The sequence below is a fragment of the Pyrgilauda ruficollis genome, unplaced genomic scaffold (genome assembly GCF_017590135.1).
Source record: "Pyrgilauda ruficollis isolate IOZ18807 unplaced genomic scaffold, ASM1759013v1 scaffold10, whole genome shotgun sequence".
NCBI lineage: Eukaryota > Metazoa > Chordata > Aves > Passeriformes > Passeridae > Pyrgilauda > Pyrgilauda ruficollis.
In genome coordinates, this window is record NW_024508101.1 from 13,177,985 (window position 1) to 13,201,480 (window position 23,496).

The 23,496-nt window shown below is 37.2% G+C and overlaps 2 protein-coding genes across 2 annotated transcripts in view; one reads left to right on the plus strand and one right to left on the minus strand.

The window, feature by feature from the left end:
- The window catches only part of CACNA2D3 (calcium voltage-gated channel auxiliary subunit alpha2delta 3), a 389,621-nt gene that overhangs the window by 46,008 nt on the left and 320,117 nt on the right, over positions 1-23,496 (minus strand). The gene's annotated exons all lie outside the window — the stretch shown is intronic.
- LRTM1 (leucine rich repeats and transmembrane domains 1) lies at positions 1,962-22,865 on the plus strand. The gene is made up of 4 exons (XM_041459692.1): positions 1,962-2,270; positions 17,586-17,637; positions 18,241-18,837; positions 22,432-22,865. The coding sequence occupies exons 1-4, from the start codon at positions 1,962-1,964 to the stop codon at positions 22,863-22,865; spliced, it is 1,392 nt and encodes a 463-aa protein (XP_041315626.1).

Below are 23,496 nucleotides of genomic sequence, written 5' to 3' on the forward strand. Positions count from 1 at the left end.
CCTAAAATCTTAAGGACATTTTGGCCTCCTATTTCCGATAGAATTATCTTAAATGAGGTTTAACTTGGCTTCAAAATAAGAAATGTTGGACACAGACTTGTAGCAGGATTATTTTTCAATCTGTATCACCTTTGTGTATTGAGCTTAGGCTGTTTAAAATGCTCTTCTTTTTCCATAGTAGTTTAACTCTGATTATCATCTTTTAAAATATCTAATAACTGCATGTGAAATATTCCAGTACACACTTAAATACTTTCAAAAAAGTTGATTTCCCTTCTATTTATACTCTAAATCTGTTTCAGTTAAAAATCCATCTTCAGCATTTAGCTCAGGGAAAGAAGGAGAAACTGACTCTACAGTCCAATGCACAATCCTGAGAAATAAACTCCATAAGTGCCAAGAACAGCCAATGCACATTAATAGAAGACTCCCACCTATCAATAAAGATGATTAAAAACTTTGTAAGACATAGGTGTTTTATTTAGAATAGTTAAAAATTAAATCTAGATATTTTTCTCCCCTCAGTTCCAGGAAATCTTAGCTAACAAATGAGAAGTATTCCAACAAGGCCTCTTTATCTATAACATAGCTATGTAGACATTATTATAGACTTATTATACAGAATTATTATATATATTATAGAATTATTATATCTATAGAATATTATAGAATAATAGAAATATTATAGAAATGTTATCTATAATATATAATATGATATATTCTATTTTATATATTACATAGAATTATATATATATATATATATATATAATAAAGTTATGTAATAAGTAACATAGTTCTGCTTCAGTAGCACCCAACGTAGCTGTACTCTCAGTGGCATCATTCCATGTCATATGCAGGATATATAAAAATGTGAACAAGCTCTTGTGAACTGGACATTTCTCAGAGCGCTTGTGGTTCAGTTTACTTGCACAGTAAAATGCAGTCTCACCTTTCCAAACTCAACATTTCACTCAGCTTTCCTCTCAGTCATCTTTCCCCTTTTATCTGCACTTTCCTCTTCCCACCCCTGCTCGTTGTTTTCAGTCCCTCTCTTCAAAGAGAAGATCTTCAGAATTATATTATAACATGAAAAATTTATTCGTTTTATTACCTGGAATGACTGACTGATGTAAACACCCCAAAAACAACAATAACAAAAATCAGCCTAACAGTTTAAGTCTGGCTATTTTTTAATGTACTGAAAATACAAGCTCATGCCTGAAAGCATCAGGCAATCTCAGTCCTGGGTGGTGACACCAGCCATCCTCACAGTGGGCTGTTATGGGTAGCCAAATAAAGAGCCAAATTGACAAAAAATAGGCCAAACTATTGAGCAGTTCGGAACTTTCTTCTGTTTTTCTTATGATAAAGCATGGTTCCTACCTCAGCAAAAATAAGCTACCTGTTATGCATTTGGATAAGAGGTTATTATTTTTCAGAAACTTTGCAATGTGTTGTTTTGTTGTGTTGTGGTTTCCTAATAGTTTATTATTTCACTCAGGGAAAATTTCTAATGTTTTTACAACTTCCTTTGTTGTTTCCCAACATAGAACCTTCTTCTTCACTCCACAATATGTCTATGGCATATTTAAGTACTCTAAAATTATTTTAATACTTTACAAATATTTTATTATTAAATAATTTGAAATACATGTAAATGTGCACCTACCTTTTTTAGAATTTTGAGCTACAGAGGCTGATATAGTGTCAAGCACAAAATATCTCCAAGCGCATACCATCACCTAGTTTTGGATTCTAAACAATAAGCTGGGAAAAATCTTGTATTATTTATGGTATTTTACCTTTATCTTTTTGTCACCAAGGAATTGGAATGACTGCACACACAGAGACATTTTAAATCCTATTTAATTATCGAGTTTTTTATGTGAGACAGTTTGACCACATAAGATTTAGCAACACAAAGACTTCCTTCATCAGAGCTATTGTGATGCAGAATATAAATGAGTGAATTCTCCTTAAATGAGCAGTGGAAAACTGAAGTTCTGCCTCTTTACTCAGGAACCTCAAGCCTGCTACTTCCTTCCAGAAGACTTTTAGAATTAGTGGTGGAAGATGATGTGCGCTTGGAGACGACCAAGCCAGAGGGAAGGCAGTGGCAAATGGTGTTTCCTGGAGACCGAGCAGCAGCAGAAGGGGAGGAGATGCTGGGAAGCTGCTGTGAGGCCAAGCTGAAAGGGGAGCAGGATGATGATTGCTGCGAGGCCGAAGTTCATCCAAACTCAAAGCACCAGGGAAAGCTGAAGGGCTTGGTTTGCAGCCAAGCCCTGACAAACTGAACTGTGGAGGGCAGTCTGTGAACATCATCAAAAACCAGACTCCCTCTGACTCCCTGACACACGTCTTCCTTCTGCAGGACTAATGAAGTAGCAGCAGGAGCAAGGAGGAAACCCAAAAAGGATATAAATTGAGTGTAAGCATAAAAAAATATAGACACTGGTGACTGGAAGAACATTGCCTTTTCAGGATTCTTCAGAGGGGATGTTGGAGGGAAAGAGGTTATCTGTAAATTAGCATTAAGACAATCATCCTGTATCCCAAACTTTAGAGGAGAGCAGCTGATGTTCTGCCAACACTGTGACAAAGGCTCCCACAGAATTCTGCTCACTTACCCTAGGATCAGCTTTGTGCACCAGGAGCAAAGCTCAAGGGAGGTACTTGAGAATTCATCTGTAACTTTAAAAAAAACCAAAAAACAAAACCCTAAAACAAACCTCACATAAGCCTGCAGGAAGGTAACCTCTGGGCATGCAAATTTACACTTAGTGCACTTTGCTGGACAGGGAGGTGCCTTGTTCCTGAAGGATACAAGGAGTACAGTGACAGAATAGAGTGGCTTAGGTGGCCCAGTTTGAAAAGGTTGAGGCAGGGCACAGCTCAGCTCTGCCTGGTGTCTGGAGAATCCTTCCTGTAACTTTTAGAAAATACCTTACACCTGGCTCATTCCATTGTTAAAAGGAAAAAAAAAAACAACAAAGGAAGCCAAAAAAAAAAAAAAAAAGAAAAAAAAAGAAAGCTGAGTAGTACTACTTTTAGCCATAGGAAGTTTCAGCAGCCTGCAGGAACAAGGCAAGAATCATCACAGAGGAAACTCTGCTGGTGGAAGAGCTTTTATGAATTCCTATGAGCCTTCAGCTTTCTTCCAGCATCTCCTAGCACAGCCACTGCTCTGACAAATAATTCTGAATTCCAACGGTATAGAAAGCATGTGAAGATTGAAATCTGACCACAGTAATGCTAAAATAATGAAGCAGTGAGAGTATTTTTATAACTCCCTAAACATTTTTTTAGTTTTATAGGGTTTTCTAGCTATTTGAGTAGTACCCATGACTGAAATGAAAAATAGGAACAGTATGTATTTGTAAGCACTTTTACAAATCTTAAGGACTTGGTAAGTTCTCAGAAAAAGCTTTACTTCTCACAGCTGAGGTCCTAGTTCAGAGCAGCACAGCCAGGTTACCTTTCCATCTCAGCCAAAAGGCTGTGGTTTCAAGCTGGCAATTAAGGAACTCTAAGAGGCTCAAAGTCCAGACAAAGAGCCAGAAATTAGGATATTTATCTGAATATCCTGTGACTGGATTCTCTTAGGATATATAAGATTTTCTGCTTCCACTTGTGACTAAAACACAACACATTCAAGCCTTGATCATATTTTATTTGCAGACTTGATTCTGGCTACTACTTAAGCAGGTTAACAAAAAAAATTTTTTTTCTACATTTCTCAGTATTGTGAGAAGGCTGACCTCAGACATGGGCAAAGCTTCTATCATGATTTCCAAAGTGGTTTGCCCCTCCCAAACTGCAATCCTGTCACAGCAGAATGGGTACAAGTTGTCCTGCTGCCTGACACAGAATACTCTGGACAAGACATTGAAGATAAACATTATGGCATCCACAGCAAAGTGAACTCATGAGTTTTCTGTCCAGTCCCCCTCTCCAGGGCAAGGGATCTGACCAAATCCAGCATTTCCTGCATACAGAATGCACTGAGCACCAACCACTCCCTCTCTGCTGCTGTCACCAGGGGATTTGTGTCCACACATGGTCTATGAATATATGGAACCTCATTAGTCAAATCAGGCCTGGGACACTGAACGAGCAAACACTGACATTTCATCAAACCACATCATTTGGAAATAAGTCTTGGATCCCTTATTTACTGAGTCATAATAACAAGAATGATAATCTCTACAAACTGTTTGTGCTATACTGTGATTAGCAAATTACTTTGAATTGCTGAAAATATGAGTCATGTTACTTGAAGTCAAATAATACATCAGAAGGACCCCATAAGGAATAAAAATCTGCAGCCCTTCAACACCATATCTACTGGGTGATTCAGAAATCAAACGTTTACTATAATGCTCCAGAATAGTTCTCATGTTTTTATTTTTCTAAGATCACTACTTTAGCCATGTTTTTGCTGCTTAACCACGTGGTGATAATCTACAGTTTTAGAAAAGGACAAAGAAATTTATGTGTCCAAAAGACTCAGTGCACATATCTTTATGTGTTTGAAATTGAGTAGTACCAGGCTATTCTCCTGTTGCACGTTCAAAGAAAATAACACTGGTGGATTTGCAACCTGATTTACATTTTTGTCTTTTACTGAACAATTTAAATAAACTAGTAACAACAAAAGATACAGATTTTAAACTTTTCCATTAAGAGTATTTGCAAAAGCAGATTTGTGTGCCTGTTTTTTTCATTTTTGGATCAAAAATCTATTTTTATTAAATGTCTGTGTAGAAAAGAACACAGCTACATCTTGGTTCAGCAAAATAGGAGTTAGCATTTGAGCTATAAACTGGCATTCTTGGAATCTCCTGAACTGGAGGTTTAAACCTGTCAGGAATAGAAAGCAATCTTAGACTAATAACACTGAGATTTTCCAGTATACTGAAATATAAATTTTCTTCTCTTTTGTATTCTCCTACTTTTTTATGTCTTAAATAAAAAACACCATCTTTCAAGATGTGTTCGGTGTATTACAAATACCTCACTTGAAAGTCAGTTTCTAAAACTATGGATTAACATTGGCTGTAATCTGAACATTTTCACATTTACTTAAATTTATTTCATAAGAACATTTTATTGCCACAAATTTGAAACATGGCCAAGAAGTGTTAACTATACCTCTCAGCAATGACCTGTATTGGGGAAAATAATTTATCTTTTGCTTTATTTAATGTGTAGAAGTTCATGCCCATGAACTGGAAAACAGCTAATGCCATCCAAGAGGCCAAGCAATCAGGGTGGAATGACAGCTTTCCATTTACTTGTCTTACCAGATTTCAGGAAAAATAAGAAATCGTCATCTTCAGAATTGCTACATAAGCCTGCCTAAGTGCCAGCAGAAATGGCTTAAATGGTGTATTTAGAGGTGTTTTCATATTCCTGAACATTAGCCAACAGCTTATTTTCTTCATTAGAAAAATGTGAAATCACCTCTTTAAAACCCCAAAATACAAAGAACAATACATTGACTAACCTAGGACCAAATACAAGATTAATAAATGTTTTTAATTGATACTTCAAGAAAAAACTCCAAAGAAATAAGGCTTTTAAAAAATGTTGAGACTGATAAAATTAGAAGGCACTGACACACTTTTAAAGTTTTTTAATAAAATGTCAGCATTGCCTGAGACCTGTGTGCCAAGTCATGACCATAAGTGAACTTCTCTGGGTGAGTTATTAACTCCTGGAAATTGTGAAAGTGCTGACATGACTTTCACAATAAAAGTACAAATGGACCATACTTCACATAAACTGCTATCCAGATGCTTCAACAAGTAGTCTATTATAATTTATATACTAATGATTAACAGGATTTGGCTGTCAATACAGTCTTAAGGCATATTTTAGAAGTATAAATTGTGAGTTTTGAGGGAAATCAATATAATGGGCACCAAATGTAATCCTTTTTAATGTAATAGCTTTGAAATAAATCAGGAAGGTTTCTGAAAAGGAGATGTCTGATTATACATTAAACTAAGGATTTATCACACAAAATAGCTTCTCTTGTTAATGAGTAGCCTGATGGGTGCAAATTCAGCTGGGGTTTTTGCCTGGAAAGTGTTGAGCACTGCTCAGGGCTCACTGGGGTCTCTGGGAGTTAAGGGATGCCCAGCACAGCATGAGAACATGAAAGCCCTTCCAGAATGGAGAACACAGAAACTCTGAAAACTCTGCTCAAAGGAAGGACTCTTGGCAGGACTTCCCAGAGATTGTGCTGTTGTATAGAGGCAAACTTTTACTGACTTACAGGGAAAGTGAACCTTGCAAAGGGCAGGTTTTTATAGCTGTTGAGGCACATAGCAAAGGCAGGCTGATCCTGGTGGGCCTTCCAGAAGCACTTATTTCATACTGCAATCAGTACATGTTGGCCTGTAATTCTGAAGCCTCTATCATATTCCTAGACATAGGAATATGATATATTCATGATATATCATGATATATCATATATGGTATATATACATCAAAATAATTTTGAAATACCACTTTCCAAAATGTAGACACTTATAAATGGCAAATTTTCTCTGGGAAGTTCTGCTATAACACATTTATCAAACATATTTAATTTCCTAATTAAGACAAATCAATTCTTTATTTTTCTGTTGTTTTACAGAAAGAATGCTGGAGCATAATTCCAGAATTAATAAAACTTAGCACATCTATAATGGAAACAAACATTGTCTTCTCCATTCTCTCACAGTACAGGTTTGATATGCTCTACACTAAGGGAAAAGCCCTCCTTACTTTTATTTGATATAAAGGAAATCAAAACCGCATGTTAAAATGCAGTAAATTATAACAAACTCAAATAAAGTACATTTAAACAAATTTAGTTTATATTCTTATATCGATTTTTGTAGTAAAATGACTCAAACGGCCACAAAAGACAAAAAGAGAAGGGTCTCGCACAAGTTCCCCTGCTTTATTCTGTTTTAAAGTGCAGACAGAAAGCATCTATAGGGATGCAAGGCTCTGACTCTTGAATGTGTACAGATACTTTTATACTAGCTTGAGTTCACAACTAAGACTCCTTTAATTCAATGAGTTTAGATTGTAGTTCTGATCATGCTCATACTCACAAATCAGAATTTTGACTGAGTTTCCATGGGAGCACTATATGTCCCTGTTTTACTTTTAGAAAAGGCTATGCCTGTTTAAAGAGGACAATATGTTTTAAGTTACAATAACTGGAGCCAACACTTCCTAATTTCATTACCAGAAGAAACATTTACAGCAAAACTTCTACCATGGGAAACCATTGTTCAGCCCATCTCTGAAAACCAGGAAATACCAGCATTGCCATTGCTTAAAATGTGTTATCTGGTCTTCTTTGTATAAAATAATCTCTTTTATAAAACGACAGCATTGCTCATGTTTTATAATTTTTATATATAAGGAAATTATCACATGGAATTTGAACTTCTGTGAAACTTCCATCAGAGAACATCTGCCCATGAAGACAAGGTAGGTCCAGGGTCTGAAGTAGTCAAGGCTTAGGGCTGCTCCTGGTCTAAAGATACTCTATAAATTGGAATTAAAATCAAACAGATTCTCTTCTTCAGAGCAATTTTTTCCCCCATAAGTTTAGCCTAACAAGAACTCTAGAAACCCAAGCCTGAAAGGTGCCATCATCTGTCCAAAAAGGTGTAAAACATTTTGAATCTCTGAGTGGTGTATTTTCTTCACCATTTCATAATATTCTTATATAGAACAGCAGAAAGGACGTGCTGTATTCACACTTGCAGTTCAAATCCTGGGTTGATGGAAAGGTGATACATTTCCCTAAGATTTTAGGAGAAGAACCAGGTCCAAAGTCCTAATTAGGAATATTTAAAGAGATGCCTTAGCAAGAGTGCTGAGGCAGTACAATGAAGAGGACTGTAGATAGACAGGGCTTTTTACTGTTTTAGTTTAAATCTGCACTATGATGAAACTGAAACATTGCTCTACATTATTAATTTCACCCAAGTTCCATTTAGACAAAGTATTACAGAAAATCAAGCATTCAATCAAGCAACTTCCACTTCTTCCTCAAAACTTTTTCACATTTTCAATGTAACAAAGTCTGCAGAAGTTCTAAACGAGGTCTCTCTTTACTCCAAATCTACGAAAGCAACAACATGTAAAAGTATAACCAGCTGATGGCATTTAGAAAAGCAGAGAGTGTTCACTTTTCAAGGAAAAGCCTGTACTACAATTGCTTAAAATACAAATATTCACTTAAGTGCCTATGTTTGAACACATCTCCAAATCACCACAAACTACAAATTACAGACTGCTCTGCTCTTTCTTCTTTCTAACAGGTTCATAGAAAAGACGATTGTAGCAGCAACTAATGAAAACCCTTTAAGATCTTAATGATGCCAAAAAAACTCGAGGTATGGAAATTATTATTTCACTAAAGTTAGGCACATGATGATAACTTCACCTTCTGAAAGCAGTCAGCCCACTCCTCCCACAGAGCACTTTGAGGAGGGAGAAGTCAGCAGTGCTGTTCTTTGAACTCATCTGCTCTAACTCTGTTGAAACACAGGGACTGAGAGGAAATGGACACTGTCATTTTGAAAAGGGAAAAGGATAAAAAGTCTCAGCCAAAATATGAGTAACCAAGCTCAGGCCTGCCATTATATTCCAAAATAACAGACTGCAGAAGGAAATAAGAGCAAATAAAGATGAAAACACACCCTTTTTGCTTAAGACAGCTTTAGCTTTATAGACAGAGAAAGCTCAGCGAGGTTGGGCACTATTGAGACCCAACCATAAATTAAAGAATAATAAAATAGAAGTGCCTTTGGGTTAAAAGGCATTGTACTAAATCATAATATGTGTTACACCTCTATACTTCAGCATCACCCAGTGTTGACACAAAAGTCAGATATAAACATGGAAGACAAAAAGATGAGATCAACATTTAAATGTTGTCTGAACTTTAGGGCTAATAATACACTTTTATGATGTATTTTAAAAAAAATTTATTTTCTCACAGATGTTGCAGCTGTTGTCTTAAATCTGTTGTCCTCTCAACTAATGCATGGGCTTGAGAGAAAGTTCATCCTTCAGCACTTTAGGGAACAGTGAAACAGAAGCCATGGTTAAAAGCTTAACAATAACTTTAGGTAGTACAAACAAAAACAAGGCATAGATCAGTTACCACTGTCAAGACTTCATAATTTATACCAGTCCAAAAATATTTTTCTCCCTACTGAGCAGACAGTCTGTCAGCCATTTGGTATGATCCTCCTAAAAGATCTGTTAAAACTCAGCAAATAATTTTCATTTTCACCAAATGAAGGAAAGACAATTATACACTGGATATATACCTTATAAATCGTAATCAATATTGGAAAAAATCTATTAATGAGAGGAGAAACCATAGTATAAGGATCTTTGGGGATTCTCAGCATGAAAACAGGAAACCAAAACAGACACACAGAAGGACATACAGCCAAAAGAGATATGATAATACAGAACAAGTTAAAAGAGTGTAAGAATAGTGAAAACATGATGTTCCTTAATGATTTCAATCTTTAGTATCCCTTACTTGTCACTTGGTTATCCCTGTCATGTTGCTTCAATACTGCTCATATAAGCTGCATACCTACATATACAGGGTTTTAGCAAAGTTCCTTTTGATATTTCATAGCTACACTTTTGGGAGTTGTTCTTTTATTTTTTTTCTTTTCTTTTTTTTTTTTTTTTTAATTTAAATGGCTGTTGCTTAACTCCTGAATACATTTCCTCCCAGGGTATCTGAAATCTGTACTCATTGTCCCAGAGTTTCTCTCCCACATTACACTTTTAGAATCAAGTTCCATGACTTTTAAGAGTTATGTTTACATCAGAGGGATCAAGAGGTTTAAATTTCAGTACCTATTAAATGAATTTAATTATCCAACCAGTTCCATTTGGATACACTGTTACTGTTCTTCACTAATCTATAACAGATTTTCCAGTATTGTAATTCTCATTAATAAAATGTCCTCTGAAAGAGTATTTTCTTTTTATTTCTAAACAAAAGTCTTCTCTGTAGACTATTTTGCTACTATTTTGCAAATTCTAAACAGAAGCATTATTATCCTGTATACTAGCTGAGTTTCCCAGGGATTTATCCTGTCTGAAAACAGCAGAACTAACTAAACTTGAGTCATGAGAAGTCTATCCATACACCTGACTTACCCTGTTACGTCATTTTAAACATTCTGTGGAGAAAAAAAAAAGGTATTTTATAAACATCTTTGGTGTTTAAAACTTGCTGACAGACTAAAAAGAAAAGGGTGAGGAAAGGATAACAGCGTGCTATGGGATCTCCAGGATGTTGTCAGAGCCCTGCTGGTGCCTGCAGCTGCAGCAGTTCAAGCAGTAGGGATGGCAGAAATGCAGAGAGAACAAGGAAACTGGGACAGCAGCAAACTCTGCACTGCCTTGTAACACTTATCTGCTGTTGAAATGAAGAGCAGTGGCAGCAGGCAAAGGTATCTGGCTCATCCTGTTCACTGGAGCCATACGGGGAAATGTTCAATATCCCTGCTGTGCTTGTGAGAGCAGCAAACCCAGAGATTTTGGGAGCTGCCCGTGGATCCTGCCCAGAGCTCTGCTGGCTGCAGCTGCTACACACTGCAGAGGGCACAGGCTGGGAACAGGGACCTTTGAAAGACCTGGTCCTTCACCTGCTGCAAGGCAAGTGAGATCCTTTCAGGAGTTGGAGTTTCCTTTTCCCTTGCAGCAAAACATCATCCAATGGAATTGTTCCATCCCAGCTTGAATCCAAAGCTACTGAGCACGTCAGTCCTGATCCAATGGAACACTTACATTCCACTGATTATTAAATCCACCAAAATTGTGTATTTAATCCTTATCAGCTGTATAATTTTAATGTCAGGTTATTTAGGACCTTGCTAAATTAATGAAAACAAACCAAAAAAAAAAGGCTCCTGTGGATGTTTTCAAAGTGTTGCAAGAATTACAAAGGTTTAACTATTTGACTTTTTACTGCAGCAAATGTCATCCCTGCTTCTGCAAGTTTGTGTTCAAGTGACTACTAGGGCAAAGAGAAAGAGTCCTTTGAGCCCATAAACACAGGAGTTCCCAACATTTAACAGTGAGTTTTACTGAACTACTACAATTTGCCTTAAAAGCACAAAAGGAATCAATGAAGTATGAGTTCTCCTTTGTAGCACAATTGGTGAGCGCCAGTATAAGAAACATTTACTGCACTTTAAAGTATTTCTTCATACACTGTGAACATTTCAAAACCCTTTTACAGATGTTGTTCAAAAAAATCTTTCCAATTCTTACCAAGAGCTGCCCTAGTAAATCAACCACTCAGAATGCACAGGAGATTTATATCCTGGTCTTGAGTCCAGGGTGAGCTGTGACCATGAAGAGAAACTCTTATTAAATATAAAAAGGAAACAAAATCACTAAGTAAAAGCTTAGAAAAAACTTTGAGGAAGAATAAGCTATCTAGAAAAATAGCAAGTGATCTCTCTTTTTAGAGAGGACAAAAAGCATCTAAAATGTCAAGATGAAACAAAAAGTACACCTGTACTTATTTTTGCATGTGTTTTTTTTCTTTCCAGTTTTATTTCTTTCATTTCTCTTAGCTTAATGTCAAGCAATATTATTTTCTATTTGCAATAATGGCACAGTGAGTTCATTAATTTACTTTTACTGGAGATACATTCTATCTATGGATGCTCAGCATGTATAACAGGTGGTTGACATTAGTCAGGAAATGATTGAAAATTGAATCTGCACTCCCCTGCTGCTATTTGTGATGGAACAAATACTCTGCTGACACTTAATCTGCCCCTTGCTGCAACTTCATCTAATTTGCAATTAAGGTAAAGAGGCCCAGCATCTTTATTCCCTGTGCATCTCCTCATTCTGAAGGCCTTGCATCCATCCTGGTAATTTTTCTACCTACCAAAGCACACTTAATGCTGGTGTTTCAACGTTTTCCACTAAGCCCTTCTCACCTTCATATATTTCTTCTCATTTAGTTATTGGAAAAGAGTACAAGCCATATTAATTTCTAAGTGTGTGATATTAGAGTTATAATACCACAACAAAAGAATGACTGCACTACCTAGGGGATTGAAAGTTTTCAGAGGAAAGGGAAAAGAAACAGCAAAGGACGGACCCAAACAGCTGTTTATAGATTATGAACAGAACTGGTGACAAACACCTTGATATGCATATTAAAAGAATTTGTTCTTCTGACCTGGACTGGAAATGTGGGGAAAGACAGAGTTCTGACTTAGGCAGAGAAGGTTTTCAGCCTGGCTGTCCCTGGAGCCCAGGACACAGCAGCTCCCTGCCACTGCCAGGCTGCCCAGCCACCCCATCCCCACCTGGAACACAGCATGTTCCAGTTCATCTCAACCACTACTGTATCTCATACTCTGGCCTCTCCTAGAGGTGTCAGAGGAAGGTGTAAAAATTCCCATAAATAATAATTATGGAAAAAAAACTGCCCACAGGGAAAGGTTTTTCTCCATAAGTTGTGTCATTAGTGGTTGATTAAAGCCCTTAAGACTGAAAGTTTATATCCCTTCTAAATTATTTTTTTTTCCCCATGAGGTAACTATGGCTCAAGATTATATATGATTCCTACTAATCTTCTGGCCCAAGGATAACTTTCAACAATGCATTTCATAGATTAATTACTCACTGTATAAACAAGTACCAGATGTATCTAAGTAAGGCAAAACAAGCCACTGGAAAGGAAAAATTGGGCTCTTTCCCTGTACAAAATCACAACTCTCTGCCTGGTTTCTTGTTTCTAGAGCTGCACAACATTTCTTCCCACCTGAAAGGGACACCATCAAATAACACCAAACTCAAATAGTACAGACACAAAGAAATCATGGTGTCTCCTTATGCTGTGTCATAACCAGCATTTGACATTATTAAATTCTAGCTGATATTCCTCCCCTCTTATGCTGAAGAACAAAGGATGTCTGAAGAAACCCAAAAGCCCACCTCTCTGGAAAATATGGCCTGATTTTTACGGTATAAATCTTCCTTGAGCCAAAAGTAGTTTGATCCACTGACTTATACTGCTGTTGTGAAAAGCAAGCAGAAACAGGATCTAGGGTCTTCCTCTAAATTTGACAACTTTTGAAAAGCTAGTATCCTGCCAGGAAATATTTGAGAGAGTTTTGAGCTCTCAGAGTACAAGGAATACCCTTGAAGAAAGAAAAGCATGAGGGACTGCCAGGTCTCTTTTGCCCTGCCACCTCTGCACATCGTTGTGACTCGGGAAAGGGCACAGCCTCTCTCCATCATGCACTACTGTATTTTTTAAAGCGCCAGTCAAAGGGGAAGAATTTTAACAAAGGTATGAGCTGTTTCACCAACAAATACATTTTTTTTCTTTGTCCTGCACCAAAATGAAGAGGAGTTTGCATTTACCCAAAGTTTCATTTAGGGTCATGAGCAAAGAGCTTAGCTCTTTCACCAATCTGGAGACACACATTAGTAAAGAGAAAGCACATGCCATTTCCCTGAAAGTATCTCAGTTTTAATTCTTTCCCACTCAAAAGCATAAGGAAAATAAATCTAATAAAGGGTATGTATAGGAATTGTCTGCTGTGGTCTGGGGAACATTTTTTAATATAATTGTGTCTGCCTGGACTCAATATACAATGCAATGGAATCCAAATCCTGTAACTTTTAAATATCTGAAATATTTAAATTGTTTCCTTTCTGCTAGAGTTTAATTACATAATGTTCTTCTGTAAAAGAGATGATTCTTACACATAGACCTCCTTTAAAGCAGATGGCAGTAATTGCTGCAACAAAGAGTTTGCTGGCAAAGCAGAGACAGAGCTGCCCCCTCAGCCAGCAGGGATCAGATATTAGCTCATGGGGCTTTCTTGCTCCTTGCAATGGGAAACATACCTTGCTACAACAAGGCACAGACTAATTTAAGAGGCTGCAAAAACAGTTGCTGTACCACATCAGACAACTGAAAAGAATCCTGCTGGTGGTTCAAAAGGCCAGAAGTAAGAGTAGGTTTCATGGTTATCCTGTTTCTGGCAAATCTCTACCTGTGACACGACTGTAATTTTCACCACATCAGACTTCTCTGTCACAACCAAAGTTTTATTCCTAATAAATGGGAATAGGACATGGATTATAGGTTGGGGAAACTTCTGTTTACAAAACATGTTCATTCAGAGTTCTCAATATAAGGAAAAAATAGCCACATCTACATGAAAAGCAAATTGACAGATTTAATCATATGTTTCCAAATCTGAACCCAGCATGAAGATTTTTTAAAAAGTAGTAACTTCTTATACCATGATTCCAAATAAATAAAACAACTTCTGCATTATTGCTGGAACTGAACCTCCAACAGGGCTTAACTTTCTGTGACCTCGTCCTGTGAACATCTCTGTAATATGGTGCATACTAAAAATAATACAATTATAGTTGAAAAGACTTACCTAAAATAGGAAAGCAGTTAAGAGACATTCTTTAAGCCCACTGTTACATGAAATGAACTGCAGTGAGAGCTTGTATACCCATCTGGACAGCAAATATTAGTTAAGATGGAAAAATAACTTTAAAAAGAAACCTTTGAATTCATAAGCCAAATAAAATTATAGATACCAAAGAGAATTTAAAAGCATCTTATCACACAAAAACCCAGTAATATAATAGCTATTACCTCCTGCAACATTAATCAAAAGTCATGAAAAGAGCTGCCACTGATACAAGGGATGAGTTAATGCAAGGAGAGTGGGATGTCATCTCAAGAAAAAACTACTTGACCTAACTTTATTCTTTGTAAGAGTATCCATAGCTAACATGGGTACAACTTCTAAGGAAGATGCTATTTTATAACAGACCTTTTTACATTTAATTGTGTCTCCACTAAAAGGATTCATGGGTATTTTTTAAGACAGGCCTTAGAAAAAGCAAATAAATGTATCATGATACAAAAGTTAAAAAACTTTTTTGCATTAATCTGACTTAATCTAAGGTAGAGTACAATTGATCTTTAAGCTTCTCTCCTCTTTTTTGTGAAGTTGGGGTTAACGAGGATGACTGTGGCACAGGTTATCCACATTTGTAGTGTTCCTCCACAGTAAATCCCAGGCTTCACCCCACATCAGGACAAGGTGCCATCCATCAAGAATGTCAAGGACAGTAAGGTCTGCTGCTCACAGCAGTAATCCTGGGGTCCTCAAGATGAACAATCATGTTTACTTGACAGAATGAGGATTTTCCTACGTTCTCCTTCACTGTTCCCATGTAGCCACTGCTCCTCTGGGTATCTTGGCTGATGTCAGGAACAACAGAGCAAGGCAGAGGACACTGACAGGCACAGCCCTGCCCTGAGCCAGGGGGACAGAGCACAGCACAGGCTTTGGGAAACCAAAAGGTACCTATGGGAAAGGTGGGCTTACTCTCTTCACAAGGGTTCATAGTGACAGGGCAAGAGGGGAGGGACACAAGCTGCTCCAAGGAAAACTCTCACTGGATGCAAGAAAAAATTATTGATTCTGAGTAACACACTGGAGAAGGTTGCCTAGAAAAGTGATAGAATCTGTCACTGGAAATATGAAAGTCTCAACTTGACAGGACCCTGGATGACTTCTGATTTCAACACCAGTTTGGACCTTGTGATCTGATTTTTCTAGTACTCCTTCTAGATAATTGCCTACATCATATAAATTTTGACCTGGAAAGGGAGCTTTATGTGATCTTTTCAAAAGCACCTAAAGCAGAATTTGTAGCCAAGAAAGCTGGATTATAGGTCTGAAATGTTTTGATTGCACAACTTCCCTCTCCATAGGACAGCTCAAAAATGGAGTGATCATATGGCCTGGAAAGACTCAATTATTTACAAGATCTCTCATGCCTTTCAACACTTCTGAGTTCCATCACAGTCACAAGTCATTAATCCTTTTATTGGTGTAGATGGCACAGTATGGGTTCTACTGAAGAAATAACAAAGAAACAAGACAAGGCACCACACATTAAGTAAATTTTAGTATAATCTGCTACATCTTTCCAATATCTTTGAAAATAAATTAATTTGTTCAATATTCATGGTGACCATACCAGGATGTGTGCCATTTTTACGGAAGGAGCCACTGGTCCTGCACTCCCAAGCAATAAAATCCTGTCAGCACAACTAATGGATGTCAGATGAATAAGCTTAAAGAGCAAACAAGGGCACTGTCAAAACCATGTCATCAACCCACAGGACTATTTGTAGTGATATTATACACTCCACTGCCTCCAGTCACAGCCCAGGATAATGAAAATCCATGTTGAGATCTTGCAAAAATTGACACAGCCTGGCTAATAACCCACCAGAATTCAGAATCCATACTGGATATTAAAAAGGCAGCTTTATTTGTTGTGCTTTGCTTTTGGTGGAGATTAAACAAATTGAGGAGGCGAGGTTATCAGGTCATTATTTGTACATTACAGCTGTTCAGTCAGAGCTGGACAGACACTGCTTGCATGGCTTGTTGTCTGATTAAAAGGCAGAATAAGTCTCTGAGAGTCATAAAGGGGGGAGAGGGGAGAATGTGATTAAGAAAAAAAACAAAGGCTGATAGAGTAATTGAGTAGAAATTGTTGCACTTCTACACAAGTCACAGACACCAACTCAAGAAACCTCAAGGAAGGAAACTGGATGAGCACATTACAGATTTGAAGTGGGAATCAGAGCAGTGTCTGTCACTGTTCTACATCAGAAATCTGGACTGAAATCTTCCACCAGGGGAAGAACAAGCAGAGCAGAATGAAAGGTGAGATCCTGAAGCATTCAGATTAATAATGCAATATTTCTGTTTGCAAAGCATTTCCTTGCCAAGCAAGAGTTTATTTTTCCTCTGCATTGGAAGCTGTCTTCCTGAAGCCAACTGTTGCAGAACAGTGTAATGAACTGAAAGTATTGTTTACCTTGCATGCAGGAATGCTGGATTCTTTCAAGTGAATTTTATGATGCAGAATTCAGTATTGCAGAAGATTGTGTATAATTTTAATATAAATATTTCATTTCTGAGAGAAAATTAATGAGTAATTTGTTCCTTAAACTGTAGTCTCAAAATACAACTCTCATTAATATATTTACCATATTTCTTACTATAATCATACATTATTTCATCAATATGGTATTCCATGTCAGTAATTCACATTCGATCTCTGTAAGTCAATAAACAGCAATTACTTTGTTTTCAAAAGGTTTCAAATAGCAACTAACTAAAATGTTTTCATTTTGAAAAAGTAAATAGTAAAAATTATTTGAAACATCTCAAAAACAATGTTAGAAAAGTATTCATCATTCTGACTTTCTTGAGTCAAAGAAAATCTAATTATTCTATACTGAGTTTTTTAATGTTTCACTATATGCATACAAACATAGCTTTAAGTACCTTGTTTTCGAAGTTAAGATCATTAGCAAGACATAAAAGGTAAAAGCTTTTTTTTTTTTTTCCCCCCATTAAAACCACCTGAACATCAGGGAGATAATTATAAATACTAAATATTACTAAGTACTCCTGTCAACTAATTTATATTTTCAGAAGCCTTTTGACAAATATCTGGTGACTGTGTGGAAACCTGCATCTGTGGGAAGTACAGGGGCATTCAGAGAAGGGAATTAAATGAAAAAGAACAAATGGATATTTTAAAGGAGAATCTTACAGGATCTGAATTGCTGAAAAAGTACTGCTAATAGTTTTTATAGCTATGTCTTTGAAGCTTGTAATTCTTTCAAGGGTACATTGACTCAATTCTTCCAGGCAGTGATATTAGTAAAACCAATGAAAAATAGAAGTTCTGCTTGCAATTCTTCTGACACAAGATATCTTAAAGTTGTTACTACGACAGAAAGGGAGAGATTTTAATTTAATCATTTTAGAAGAAACTGTCACATTCCCTTCAAACATCACTGCTCTACTGATGGCAAATCCTCTTGAAAACCATTTATACTGAAAAAGAAACCATGGGAAGTACTTCATTTTAAGACCATGGTAGCATTATCTTCATTCTCCATTACAGAAGTACTTCAACACTATCTGTAATTTACTTATGTGTTATAAAAGAAACACACTCTGCAGTATCTCCATTATTGTTTATTGTGGAACTGTATACCTTCTGGTTGTGTTTATGGCCTCTGTATTGCCTAAACACAAACATTTTAAACTAATTTAAAATCTTCTTTCACTTGTGATACAGGTAACTGGCTTTTGGTTTGGAGCATCATCTTGTTGGCACACACAGTTCACAGCTGCCCTGAAAAATGCCTCTGCTACACAGCCTCAAAGACTGCAGACTGCAGGAACAGAGGACTTACTGAAATTCCTGCCCGTTTACCTCCCGAAATTCAGATACTACAGTTGCAGAACAACCGTATCTGGAGAATCAACCAAAACGCATTCACTGCAACGCCGTTACTCAAAATCTTGGACTTGTCTAATAATTCCCTCTCAAGTGTGGCACCTGGTGCGTTCCAAAAACTGAGGTATCTACAGGTTTTAAACCTAACCAGAAATATGATTCATTATATAGAAAACAAGACTTTCAGTTTCCTCCCACACCTAAAAGAACTGGACTTGTCATCCAACAGCATTATTCGATTGCCTGAGACATTTGGAAACAGCACAGGGAATATAACATTGCTCTCTGTGAAGCATAACAAACTTCAGAAAATGGAAAGAATTCTGCTGGAATCACTTCCAAACCTGAAAGTGGTTCTCTTCAAAGATAATCCCTGGCAATGCAATTGTAATATCTTTGGCATGAAACTGTGGCTGGAGAGTTTTCTATACAGAGGTAAGGAATTTTTCTCATTATATAGAGTGTACATGAGAATATTTAAGCAGCATCTTACTGATCTTCACTTCTATGGCTTAAAAATTTACCCCACACTGTAGGTCACTTCCTCAAATAAACACACATTCTTATGCATAGGTCAGAATGTAAGTGCTTTTGTAGACACAGGTGGCAAACTAGAATCAGAGAGGGACTTTGTATCAGTGCCCAGAGAAAGAGCAAGGATGCACACACACCCATACAGCAGGTACAGGTGTGTTCAGTAGTGTGTCAATTCAGACATAGACATTTCTAAACATAAAACAACTATACTTGTGCACATACACTTGTTTTAATTCTACCAATATATTTTTGCTGGAAACCAACCTACTGTTTTAAAGATTTTTACCTGTTGCATGATGGCAAACATCAAGACAGATATCAGTACTGAGCAAACTTTAGAGAACCCAGGTTTCTAGTTTTTCTATCAATTATGACTTAGTAGTTCTTTAATATTTTATGAATACCTAGTATCACTTCCTAATTTGTTGTAAACCAGAAGAGGAACTCAATTCATTGGCAATTTCCTGACAGAAATGTGTCACAGCATCACACAGAGAAAAGTGAAGTTTATAAATAGTAATGACAGTATTTTGGTCACACCTGCTTTTAAATATATTCATGAGATATGCTGTGAAAAAGATAACATGATTTAATTCTAAAGGAATTAAGTGTAAGAAGAAATTAATTTATTTCTCCCAGGAGGTATGTTCAGACTGAGAATTCAGAACAGCAGGGCAATTTTCTTTTTAATAAATCAGGCTTTGATGCTTGCATGTGACCAAAGTACTGATTGCCTGTCTCTGTGCCAGAGTGGTGTGGAGAATGTGCAGCACAGGAGATGCGGAGGTGGCCCATGTGGCCTGAGACTGATGGACTGCCCTTTGCAGGGATCAGAGCTCTGCAGCCAGCTGGAAACACACACTGGCCATGCAGGGACACAATTACTACTGCAGTGGTCTTAGGGTGAGGTAAATTTCAGAAAAGACAAAATGCTAAATTCCTCTCAGCAATAAAACCTTCATATCTTGAATAGCTAAAATATTACTTTATCACAGGGCTTTAGTCTATTATGCTGGAAATTCAGCAGGGATTGACTTCTCTGTGTAGAAGAATGAAATGATCCAAGATAAATACATCAGATTATCTTAATTACTCTGCCAGGAGCATAAATATTATAATTTACTTCAAAAAACAATGTTGTCTAGAAATTCATTGATGTCCTTCCATTTTTCTGAACACTGTACAGATTAATTAAATGAAGTGACACGGAACTTACAAATTAATTTTAGCGACAAGCTTTAAAGGAAGCCCAAGTGTTATGTTCTCTTCTGTGTTTGTATTTCCCTAAAATTACTTGTCTGAACCACATGAAGAAAAATTAGTTACATTACACAATAATGTTTCCCACTACTTATATGACACACATGGGATGAAACTTCACACTGGCTCTGCAGATATAAGTCCAGAATATTTGAGTATGTTTAGCTGAATCCATCCTGGGCAATTGACACTTCATGCATACTCACAGGAAATCATAGAGAATGCTTCAGTTCAGGGGGAACACCAGGGTTCTGTTCCAAGCACACATATTTATTTACTTAAAACCATGAAAGGATAAGAATTGAAGGATTTGGAGGTTTATCTACATCCATATTCAATTTAACACATGGAAGATGTCTGGAACCATGCTTTGGGTTTCACCATTAAAGACCAAGAGACCTGCTATGCTCAAATCTGTCCTGGAATATCAACATTAATTGTGGAGTAGGCTCCAGATTTCAGCTTGGGACCATCTGTATTCACTTCTTTCTCAAAGTCTTTTCAGGATGAAAATATCTATGCCTGGCTTTAGCTGAAAAGTGAATTATTTTGGCTATAGAATAGAAAGAAAATTCAGTTGATTTGATTAGTTAATTTTTTAACAATATATCAACATTGATTTTGGCCTTGTGGACTCCTTGACATACCACACCCCTAAAGCCCTGTGCTCTGACTGGGCTACATTTGGTGTATTCTCCTCTACACACTGAGGAACAACCCCATGATTTACCAGGACTATGGATTCCTAATTCTCTCCCCATTTTACTAAAAACCTCCTTGGGGAAGCTGGCTCTAAGCAATCATGAAATTTAGCATTTGAGCAGGGTAATAGATTGTTTAAACTCAACTCCTTTATATCTGTGTATATTTTCTATCCACAAACCTTACTTCAAAAAATCCCTCATGGGTACATTCATCCCAGTGAACTTTCTCTTTGCCCTGTTACAGTTAACATACGATGTCAGAACAATGACAATTTCATGGGATATTTCAACCAAGTGGGAAATATTTTCTAAATTCCTTGTTTCTATTTCGCACCATAAAAAGTAGCAGTGGTCAGAAGTTGAACAAAACTGATTTGCACTTAACAATACCTCTTTGTTTATCTATGATAGTTCTTATTTTTCTACCACCATGGTTTTTTTACACTTGCATCCATAAAAGCACAGGTAACCTAACTCCTGATGGACTGCTTCTTGAAAATCCTCTCTTATGTGAGTTTGAAGTGTAATAATCTCACCACTGATCTAATCGAGCAATAGCCTTTAAAACATACTTGAATGTTTTAATAAATCTTGAAAAGTATGAAGTTGAAACTGATTATAAATTTACCTCATGTTTATGTAAATTTTATATTAAGGTCATTCAGCAACTATCAAATATTGAGATCATTGTTGCATTCCTGTTTTCTGAAAAATCCTTTTGCCCAAGATTTTTCTCCTGGCAAGCTGAGAAGCCTCAGAGAAAAAGGAAAACAATAATTATCTGATTTGCTTCTCCTGTGTTTTACTCCTTTGGAATGTGGTTGGACATTGTTTACCAACAGGTAGTTGTTTCATTGGTTTCTGCTGTGAATTGTTTTAACTTATTAGCCAATCAAACTCAAGCTATGTCAGGGCTCTAGGAAGAATAATGAGTTTTTCATTACTATCTTTTAGCCTTCTGTAAGTACCCTTTCTGTATTCTTCAGTATAGAATACTTTAGTATTCTTTAACATATTATAGTATCATAAAATAATAAATTAGCCTTCTGAGAACATGGAGTCAGATTCACCATTCCTTCCTTCATCGGGAAGGTGTTGGGAACTTTCTATGTGTGGAGACGTGAGGCTTGATTTCATGTTTCTCAGAAGGCTGGTTTATTATATTGTTATATATATATATATATATATATATATATATAAATACTACATTAAAACTATACTAAAAGAACAGAGAGAAAAAGATTATCAGAAGACTTGAAAGAACAAGAATAGAATGCATAACAAAATCTTGTGACTCTCAGAGTCCGGTGCAGCTGCATCTGTGATTGGCTCTTAATTAGAAACAACCAACATGCAACAATCACAGATGCACCTGTTGCATCCCACAGCAGCAGAAAGTTATTGTTTACATTTCTTTCCTGAGGCCTTCAGCTCCTCAGGAGGGAAAAGTCCTAATGAAAGGATTTTTCAGAAAATATCATGGCTACAGGGAAGAAATACAATACAATACCTTGCTTTGTCATTTCAGGAGGAATTAGCGACGGCATTATCTGCTCAGCGCCAGGCGTTCGGAAGGGGAAGGACCTCCTCAAAGTCCCCTACGAGCTCTTTGGGGCCTGTCCTCTGAGGACAGCTCCCCTGCAGCCGGCCAGCAGCCACCAGCATGGCTTTGAGCAGCGGAGCTGGCCGAAGCACGGCCACCACGGCGAGCCGGGGGACGGCGGCCGCGGCGGCTGCGAGCCCAAGGCCAGGCCCAGGCCCGTCAGCCTGCGCCACGCCATCGCCACCGTGGTCATCACGGGCGTGGTGTGCGGCGTGGTGTGCCTGATGATGCTGGCAGCTGCCGTCTACGGCTGTGCCTACGCTGCCATCACGGCCAGGTACCACAAAGAGCACCCGGCCCCCGGCAGGCAGCACGGCGCTGCCGAGGAAAAAGAGCCGTTCGAGAGCTCCGCGGCTTGAGTCGCCTCTGTCTTTGGTTTCTTGAAAATAAAGCCCTCCCTGCAGTTGGAAAGCCTGGAATCTCAATAGCATTGTTTTAATACTAATTACTGGGGTTGTTTTCTTTCTTTTTTTTTTTTTCTATTTCACACTCTTTAAAAATGTAAGTATATTTATTGTTTGGACCATCCACTAAGACTTTGTAAAGAACAACAGAATTTGTTTATTTTGTGTATGTATGTTCCAAAGCCACTACTTAGGGCTGAGTGTTTGAGATCACGAAATCTTGATGTAGCGAGTTTAAAATATTTCACCATCCTTTACTAACTCTTGGTGCATGACCTATGATACACATACAGTCAGTGGCTGACAGGAGTGATGCTCTGCAAAGAAAAACAAGAAAATAGCCATCTAGCTTAGTTTAATTAGTTACATTGTACTATCTTAGAGAGTACAAATTACTATTCAATTCAAGATGTATAAAATTGACAAGCAGTTTTCAAACCAGCTAATCTGTGCACTGCCACTGATAACATAAATGTTATCCAAAAATGTGCTTTCAACTTTCCACTTTGCCCTAGAAAGCAGCAAATAAACATTACATTAATTTCCTAACTTAGAAAATAGGAAGCACCTTCTAACTATTGCATAT